Genomic DNA, 9935 nt, shown 5'->3' with positions numbered 1-9935 from the left:
ATTTTGGCAGGTTTGGTTTGAATTTCTTATATTCGTACCTATATTTTGGCAGTTTTGGTTTGAGTTTCCCACTAACTTCTAAATGGAATGTTGTCAATGATTATTTATATTATTTTGATTATTTATATTATTATTTTACACGCGCACTGTAGTGGGATTTCACCACCTATGGGTCTGGAATCCACGACCCCATGTTGAAACTCCTCAGAGTCTACCACTGTAGTAAGGACTCAACCCTTAAAGTGCACGTGAACACTTAAAGTAACCCGAGTGGGTGGACCCTTTAGCCAGCTTTTCATACTCATGGCTCATGACAGACCCCATGTATTTTAACATTGAGGTCCTGAGTTTGAATTATGATACAGCGTGTGGTAGCGTGATTGCATGAAAAAACATACAAAATAAATAAATAACAATTAAATCTAATTACCGGTGGACTACACCGAGAAGGGTGATTTGACGCATCATTAAAAACTTTTAAGGCCCACAATAATGTTTATCTGCCATCCAGCTTGTCGATCTGGTCATGTAGGTTAGAATAAAGAGAAAACACAAATACCAACTAAACACAACTTTTGTGGGCCCCAAAAAGTATTTAATCGTGGGCATTCAATATTCACCACTGCTTCCTATAGTATGGTCCACTCGAGATTTGGAATTGCTTCATTTTTAGGCTCGTATCTTAAAATGAACTGAAAAAAGAAAATAGATGGCATGGATATAAATAAAATACATACATTATGGTGGGCCCATAGGTATGAATCCACCCACTTCCATCCGGATCTACCCCGTGTGATAGTTCCAATACCAAATTGGTTGAACGAACCTAACCCTTGACTTATTGATATTTGCTTATTTTAATAAGGATATTTTCATTTTTTAACTGTCCAATAGATGTCAGTCCATCATATAAAATTAACATCAAATGATCTCAGGTTTTAGTTCATGATGCATCTCAACTACTGCGACCATAATCAGGATATTTTAACCTGAATTAATTGTACTCTGCAGATGCAATTTTCAAGGAATCTGTAGCTGCATGCGTATCAATCATCACCATCTGACAGAGTATCAAAGCAATGAGATTGCTTATACATGCATGGGTTCTTGCAATGCAATAATAGCACCTTTAGACTCATGGAAAAATCCTCAATTTCTCTCGTCTTTCCCTCTTTCTTCATCTTGTTCTTGTTTTGCTTCCTCTCTTTAACCACAGCAGACTCCATAAGGCAATTTCAATCCATCAAAGACGGCGAAACCATTAATTCCGATGGTGAGATCTTCGAACTCGGCTTTTTCAGCCCCAACAATTCAAAAAACCGCTACGTTGGGATATGGTATCACAACATCCCGGTGAAAACCGTCATATGGGTTGCCAACAGAGAAACCCCACTTACAGATTCATCTGGAGTTCTTACTATTGGGAGCAACGGAAATCTAGTGATCTTGAATGGAAAGAACAACACCATCTGGTCGACAAATGCTTCAATTCTATCAGATTCTACCGTAGCAACTCTCTTCGATTCCGGAAACCTCATCTTGAGAGATGCAAATTCCAATAACTCAAACACCATCTTATGGCAAAGCTTCGAAGATCCATCAAACACGCTCCTACCCGGTATGAAAATCGGCGTAAATTTAGTAACCCGACAAAACCGTTTTCTCCGATCATGGAAAACCGACACCGACCCAACTCCCGGAATCTTCTCATTCGGCATCAACCTGCAGGACTCGAACCAGTTCTTCGTATGGCAGGGTTCTTCCCCACACTGGAGAACTGGCTACTGGAACGACCGTTCATTCAATCAGATACCTGTGACAAGCAACAGTTTCATATTCCATTTCACAACGGTAAGTAACGAAGAATCGATTTATTTGGAGTATTCAGCTTTGTATAACAATACAAGGATGGTGATGGATGTATCTGGTCGTGTCGAGTGCCGTATATGGTATGATTCTACGAAGACGTGGGGCGTGGCTTGGATGCAACCAAAAGATGAATGTGGGGTTTATGGTGTTTGTGGCAAAAATACAAGGTGCAGTGATTCCAATACACCACCGTGTGAGTGTTTGCGTGGATTCGAGCCTGTATCGTCTAAGGAATGGAATTCGGGTAATTGGTCAAGTGGGTGTAAGAGAAGAACGGCGTTGAAATGCGGTGAGGAAGATGAGTTCTTGTCTTTGGGAAGATTGAAAGTGCCGGATCATGAATTTTTAGTGGCTGCAGCGGGAAAAGCTGAGGACTGTAGAGCGGAATGCGTTAGAAATTGCAGTTGTAATGCTTATGTTTTCACGAATGTGAGCGGTGGTGCGTCGCAGTGTCTGGTTTGGTTTGGGAATTTGATGGATATTGGGGATTTGATCGAGAATCAAGGAGCGCAGGATATTCATATACGTATCGCGGCTTCTGAATTGAGTAAGGCTTTCTTCTTCTTTTTCTTTGTGAATATGGAGAATGACATACCAAAGAAAGATGATATAACCTGCAATTCAAAATGAAAATTGCTAGAAAGTCCCAAAAATGCTTTCTTAGGATTTGCCTTTTGTGATAAAAACCAGTTTTGAAAGAGCATTGCAGAGTATTTTTGGGAATTTCTATTTCCATACTTGTTTTTCTCTTTTCTACCCAAATAAACACTATTTCTTGCACCTTTGCTAATTGAGCCATCTTCATTCAGATAAATGCAAAATGTGCTCTACTAGTTGTGGTGGGACATTTAGACAGTCCAATACATTGATCCAGACCGTTCATTATATCCAACACACATTTCATAAGATACCATCCAAACATCAAACCGATTTGACAAATATTAACCATTTGATCAGTCGACTTTAATATGGGCGGTCAAGATTGTTTATACGAATAGGTCCAGTCAACAATTTGATCTATCTATTTGTTAGGACACATCATAGATTTCTTATGATTTTCCAATCCCTTTCGTTGGGCAATTATAACCATCACATCCATGGATTGATAAAAGGGCGGTTAGAGAAAATAAGGACAAATCATGGATTGGATCCTCTGATCAGTGCTATTTTTGAATGGTAGCCTAATAAAATTCGTCCTGGAGTGAATAGACAGTTCAGATTGATAGATTGTGAACAAATGCAACTAGGAGCACTAAAACTTTCTAATGCTTTGAGAGCACTGAAACATTTCTCATACATTTATATGCAAGTTGTTGCTAGAGTAATGATAATATATATAATATGGGGCTTGAAATTGGTAGACGATGATTTGTTCAGCCTAGAAATATGTGGGTTCTATCTTTGACAGTGATCAAGGTGGGCCACATCAATGGATGGGCCATGCTCCAATAATCAGGTGGTGCTGGGCTCCTAGCTACTCGATCAAATGAGTAACTACAAGCAACGGTCCATACTTTACGGGTGTGGGATTATTAGCCACGAGTGTACGGGAGATAATGGATCACCAGAAAGTGGGCCCCACCTGCCAATTTTGTTAGGCCAAACAAAAGGATAACCAAACAAGTGTGTTTCTTTTAAAATTGTAATACTATGTTGAGTAGGTAATTGGTGACGTGTACAACATTGACACCCTCAAACTTCGGCTGTCTTTAATTGACTAATCATGATATCCTCAAACTTCGGCTGTCTTTAATTGACTAATCATGATTCTCTTGAGTCATAGGGACCCATGGGCATGACCTTAAGCTCTGATGGGGGCCACCGTGGCTCACTTGAATTTCAATATCTGACATGATAGATGGCCCACATGTAAGGTAGACCTTGAATGATGGATGGCCCACATCAATGTGGACCCCACATTATGGACAGTCAATATAAAAGGTCAGCCCTAACAATGAATGACCTACATTCAAGGTGAGCCCTACATGATGGACAGCCCACTTCAAAGTTGCGCTCCACATGATGGACTGTCCATTTTAAAGGTGTGCCCGCGTGATGTATCCTTTGGGAGGAAAAAAAAAAGCCAGAGTATCACACAATGCCCTTCCACTTTTCGCATCCACAAGCTGAATTTTAGTAATCTGATCACTGGGCTCCAAAGAGATGGAGGGTTTTCAACTGCGAAATCACTGAGAATTGAACCGAAATAGTCTACAGCTGTTTTAGGCAGATACATAGAACACCCAAGCTCTGTGGACCTCACCATGTTTGATATGTAAATCCACTCCGTCCATTGGGTTATAATCATTATTTAAACTGTACACACAAAATATCAGACTGATAGAAAACAATGATGGGCGGTACCAATTGCAACAATGTAAAACTGCTCCTAAAACGTCTTAGCTCAGACGGTGTGATCCACTTAATATTTGGATCCGGCTGATTTTTGTATTTTTACTTCATCCTGTTTTGTTACACCATATTAACGGATCTAAGGAAAGAAAAACACCATGAAGGTCCCACACACAAACCTATCATAGGCATCTCCTCCCTATTCTTCTTTGTTGTGGCTCAGCTGAGTTGTGGATCTTGCTAACTTTTTTAACAAATCCTAAAATCCAGGACAGAACCTGATGGACGGAGTGGATTTTACATATACAACATGGTCGGCCCCACAAGCTTAAGTGTTTTAAGCAGTGATGTCGCAGGGGGTTCTTGTCCTTGAGAATTCTAATTTTACAAAGTCTTGTTTTGCTAAAGCACAGGAATGGGCTGTTGTTGATGTCTTAGGGCGTGTTTGGACGGGCACGCTGGATGGGATTGGGTAGTATTAGGGTGGATTGCACGCCTTTCAAGATGGTGTCAGTGGATTACATGCAATCCCACTGGATTGCTGTATCCAGCGGCCGAGGTATGGCGTGTTTGGACGGGCGGATGGCAATCCAGAATGCATACAGTGATGGTGTTTGGACGGGCTGCTGGTCGGTGCTCCGTGGGACCCACCACAATGTATGTATCTCATCCATGCCGTCCATCTAATTTAACAGATCATTTTATGATCTGACAACAAAAATAAGTTATATCCCAATCTTAAATGGACCACATTACAGGAAACATTATTGAATGAGCGTAAACTTTGAAAAAACAATTTGGGGCCATAAAAGTTTTGGATCAAGCTCATTTTTGTTTTTTCCCTTCATCTGGGGCTGTACGACCTAATCAACCTATTGGATGTCAAAAAAACAGTACAGTGGGCCTTACAAGGATTTGAATGATGGATGTCCAATCAATATTGTTTTCATGTGGTGTGGTTCAACTGAAATGCATATACCTCTCATTTTTTGGATCAAGCCATAAAATGATCCGTAAAAATGGATGAACAGAAGGGATGAAACACATACATCATGGTTTTCAAAAAAACCCCTATTCAGCATTGAATCCTACATGATTGCACCGTACTTCCAAAAACCCCCCACAATCCCATGTCCAAATCCCTCACAATCCAGCGAATTTTCATCCAACTGCAAATCCAACGCCCGTCCAAACAAACAACTGCTCGGACGTTGTGGGATTCGGGTACCCAATCCAACTTAATACGGGCTACTCCAACAAATGGTGCCCGTCCAAACACGCCCTTAAATTTGTGAGCAATAAAATTTGTCGATTGTAATCGAGCAAAATTCGATGCCATCGAACAGGTGTTCAATGTCATCGGAAAAAATCAAAAAATTCACCTTTTTTTGTTAGAACGTTTTGGTGATTTCTCAATACCATTGAAGGATTTCGATGCCATCAACAAATTGTCGATGCTATTGATTGTCGATGGCCATCGAACTATCATCGAGCAATTGACATCAAACTGTAACCGAGCGCGAATGCAGAATTGCGTAAATGTGATATTTGTTTTCGATTTCGATTAAGATGCTATACATATGAGTGTAATCGGGCTTCTGGGAGTATCAATGTATATAGAGAGAGCTTTCTAATTCATTTTAAGGTTTCAAGGGCATAGCTTGGGGAGTTTTGAGGCTTGTTCAAATCGAGTAATCTCTCTGTTGTAGTTTTCTACTTTCATGGTGCATTATTGTCACTTTGTGTCGTAGTTTTTTCTGCAAGGGTTTTTCCACGTTAAGTTCAATTTATTTGTATTTGGACTTGATTGTGCGATTGGATTACTTTGCTTGATTCATCTTAGTGTACTTTCGCAGTCCCCCAACATATGCGTTTTGTTGAGTTAAATGGCCAATATGCCTCATGTTGCTTTTCTTAAAAATAAAATAAAATAAAAATTGGTATGGTCAAGCATTGTGGGCCCAAGTCGTGCGCTTCTGACATCCAACCCATCTAACAAGTTCATTCCACCAATCATCAGGTAGGCACAGGTGGTATGCTTCCGACATCCTACCCATCCAACAAGTTCATTCCACCAATCCAATCATCATCAGATGGGCCACAAGTAAATTTGGAGGGTTCTTTGAGGTATATATTGTTTTTTAGTGTTGGCCCGCTTGATAGAATGGTGGGATGCACCAGTTGGACAGGTTGAATGTCACACGCACAACAGGTAGGCCACAATGCAACACTCTAACACCATTTCAAGAAAATTAGAAAAATAGTAAGTGGGCCTAGTTTATTCATTTTACTCACCAAAAACCACTCCACAGGTTGGAAACACTGTTTGGTAATAATAGCACACTTTCATTACATTTTCAGTCATTCTGCTTACAAAAAACAATTTTTCAGGTACAAAAAAGAATAGACGGTTGAAAGTGATAGTGGCTACAACAGTGGTTGCAGGGGTTCTTCTCTTGGGTGCATTTTTCTATTGTTTCAGGAGGATGGCCTGGAAGAAAGGTAACCGGGAGACAATTACACACACATATAAAGAAAGAGTGTGATCATATACAATCCTATTGCATGCTAAGCTACCATAAGTGGCTTCACCATGAAGATCACCCTAATACGATCATCGATGGTTATTTTGGACATGTGGGCGGTCCAATAATCAATTTTGATGGTGCCCATTCATTCATGCAAACAAAAACAAAAATCATCCATGGGATGATCATGGCCCTCCGAATGAATGACCGTCGTTTTTGTTACAAGGGTCCTTTGTTTTAAGTCATGGATCAGTTGATGGGCATCATCTGACCTAAGTGTTTAATTGAAAGGGGAATGATCACGTCTATGAGTCGCATGTGATTTACCATATATTTGAGTTGTGTGGGCCCCACCATGATGCATGAGTAGCTTCCAAACTGTCCATTTTGGATGAGCCCTCCAATGTTAGGCCTGGATACAAAAATCAAGCCTGGTTCGTAACTTACGTGGGCCAAACCAAAGGAAACAATGGAGGCCATTGGGGAGGGGATGCCTACAGTTGAAACTTCCAGATAGAATGAAGGCTCAACCGTATTGTGTGTATGTCATCCAACCAAAAACTAAAATTTAGGTGTGTTACAACAAGTGAATATATAAGCCCGAGGCATGATTCTACAATTCTCCCTGTTGGTGTACCACCAGAATTTTTTGTAGGGATGATTCTTGGTGTGTATGTTTTTTCCATGAGGATTCTCACCCATTGAATCGCTTCGATTCTACAGACACATCACAGGTGAGCCTAGCACCGCTCGTACATATGATAATTCTTAAGTAATCATTTCCCTGTTTAGAATCATAAGCAATTTAAAGTGGATCCCATCAAATAGACATTTCTCCCTTCCGTCCGACAACCAGATTTTCATGTTATTGATAGGATGATTAGAATCATCTAATTCATATGATTTGCCTACCTATAATCTGCAAAAATGAATAGATGTCCAAAACAACTGATTAATATATTGATACAAGTTAGATATGTGTGTGTATAAGAACATCTCTATTTTATTTTGTACCAGCAAAACATAGGAGAATGTCTACATGGGTTCCTTCAGATTCAAGTGCTCAAAGTGCAAGTGACTTGCTAGACACAGATATGTTTGTAAAAGATGGTCTGAAAGGGGTAGATATACCATTTTTCGAGTTCAATACTATAGTCGTCGCTACCGACAATTTCTCACAATTAAACTATCTTGGAGAAGGAGGGTTCGGATCCGTTTACAAGGTAATCTCAACAGCTATTGTATTATGTTTCCATAAAAAGGAATTAGTTTTGGTTTCTTCATATGGTGAATGTGTTTTCAGGGCAAGCTGCCGGGAGGACAAGAGATGGCCGTTAAAAGACTCTCTAGAACTTCTGGACAAGGCCTGGAAGAATTCAAGACTGAGCTTGTATTGATTGCGAAACTCCAACATAGGAATCTCGTTCGGCTTCTTGGTTATAGCATCAAACAAGAAGAAAAGATGCTGCTCTATGAATACCTTCCCAACAAAAGCTTGGATTCGTTTCTCTTTGGTTTGTTCATATTCCTTTAGTAGTTACATTCAATCAAATGTTTATTCAATCTTTTTTTTTTAATTTATTTTAGTGAAAACATTGGCAGATAAAGATCGGTGCAAGATTTTAGACTGGGAAAAACGCTTCAACATTATTTTGGGAATAGCTCGAGGGCTTCTTTATCTTCATCAAGATTCTAGGTTGAGAATTATTCATAGAGATTTAAAAACCAGCAACATTCTTCTGGATGAGGAAATGAACCCTAAAATTTCAGACTTTGGGATGGCGAGGATCTTCGGAGGAAATCAGACTCAAGCAAATACTAACAGAGTGGTTGGAACATAGTAAGTATAGCAATCTACTCTTTTTAACTACCTTTTTTAGGGAGGGTTGTTTCATTGCTAGAACATAATCTTTCCATAGGATATTATCTAAATTTCAAGAAGAGGGATAAGAATGCCTAATCTTAGTTCTTATAAGGCGAGATTTTTAGCACATACCCCCAACTGTTAGGCAGATTGGTATTCTTGAATAAATAAAACCAATTTAGATTTTCTGGGCATCTAAACGCACCCTCATTGTCGAAATGTGATATCTGTTTATTATTTTTTTTTCGTTTGTTAAATAAGCATTTGAAATGTATAGCCAAATAGATTTTTAGAAACATTGCATCTCATTGCACATCCATGAAACCTAACCATTTGAATGCTTGATTTCAGTGGTTATATGTCTCCCGAGTACGCCTCACATGGGCTTTTCTCAGTGAAATCCGATGTGTTTAGCTTCGGTGTTATACTGCTCGAGATCATCAGTGGAATGAAAAACAACAGCTTTTTTCATTCTGATGAATCTTCAAGCCTTCCAGAACATGTAAGTATTAAAATCTAGTACACCAAGATCTCCCATTCTCCATTTGTGGTGGGCAGGAATTGTTTTTGTACTATATTTCTTCTTTATACATCACTTACATTGGAAACTGTCTCAGGCATGGGGTTTGTGGAAAGAAAACAATGGTCTGGCTTTGATGGACCCGTCGTTGAGAGAAACGTGCAACACGTCCGAAGTGTTGAAGTGCATCCATGTGGGGCTTTTGTGCGTGCAAGAAAATGTGACCGATCGACCGACCATGGCATCTGTTGTAGCCACGTTTGTTAGTGAAACTGCATCTCTCCCAACTCCCAAACAAGCAGCTTTCATCATGAGGAGAGATCTGTCAGAAGTGCAGTGTTCTAAAAATGAAATAACATTTACTGGGGTGGAAGGAAGATAGAAGTATGTACTAGTTGATCACATACATTAGTTTTCTATCTATCCTTTGTACATGAATTGTTGTTGTTGTTGTTGTTTATAAATTGAGAGATGATTTCATTGAAGAAAAAGTGTGATATCCAAATTTCCAAAGATGCTATTGAAACTCCTATGATCATTCGCTTGTAGCAGTTTCCTCTATGTAGAAGCCAAGTGGGGTCCACCCAGATGTACTTGAGAAATCCATCCGGTCCATCGGTTTCGCCCACTCATGTTAGTACATGATCCTAAAAAAAGAGGCAGATCCAAAAGTTAAGTGGGTCACACTATAGGAGACAGTGAGGATGTAAATGCCCACCATTAAATCTTCCTGGGGCCCACCATGATGTTTATATTCCATCCAAACTGAAAACACAAATATTAGCCTGATCCAAAACTTCTA

The 9935-nt window shown here is 39.6% G+C and overlaps 1 protein-coding gene across 1 annotated transcript; it reads left to right on the top strand.

The window, feature by feature from the left end:
- The first annotated feature begins 950 nt into the window (after positions 1-950).
- Positions 951-9671, top strand: LOC131237257 (G-type lectin S-receptor-like serine/threonine-protein kinase At4g03230). The gene is made up of 7 exons (XM_058234949.1): positions 951-2416; positions 6613-6723; positions 7767-7972; positions 8053-8263; positions 8352-8589; positions 8965-9115; positions 9231-9671. Exons 1-7 carry the CDS (start codon positions 1096-1098, stop codon positions 9513-9515), a joined length of 2523 nt encoding a protein of 840 aa, XP_058090932.1. The 5' UTR covers positions 951-1095; the 3' UTR covers positions 9516-9671.
- Positions 9672-9935: the final 264 nt, after the last annotated feature.

The sequence above is a fragment of the Magnolia sinica genome, chromosome 1 (assembly GCF_029962835.1).
Source record: "Magnolia sinica isolate HGM2019 chromosome 1, MsV1, whole genome shotgun sequence".
Lineage (NCBI taxonomy): Eukaryota > Viridiplantae > Streptophyta > Magnoliopsida > Magnoliales > Magnoliaceae > Magnolia > Magnolia sinica.
This window is presented reverse-complemented; position numbering and strand designations above follow the sequence as displayed.

Coding starts and splice junctions, on each gene's coding strand:
- LOC131237257 (XM_058234949.1), top strand. CDS start 1,096: ATGCATGGGTTCTTGCAATGCAATAATAGCACCTTTAGACTCATGGAA. Junction 6,724..7,766: donor GAGGATGGCCTGGAAGAAAG/GTAACCGGGAGA, acceptor ATTTTGTACCAG/CAAAACATAGGAGAATGTCT. Junction 7,973..8,052: donor GGTTCGGATCCGTTTACAAG/GTAATCTCAACA, acceptor ATGTGTTTTCAG/GGCAAGCTGCCGGGAGGACA.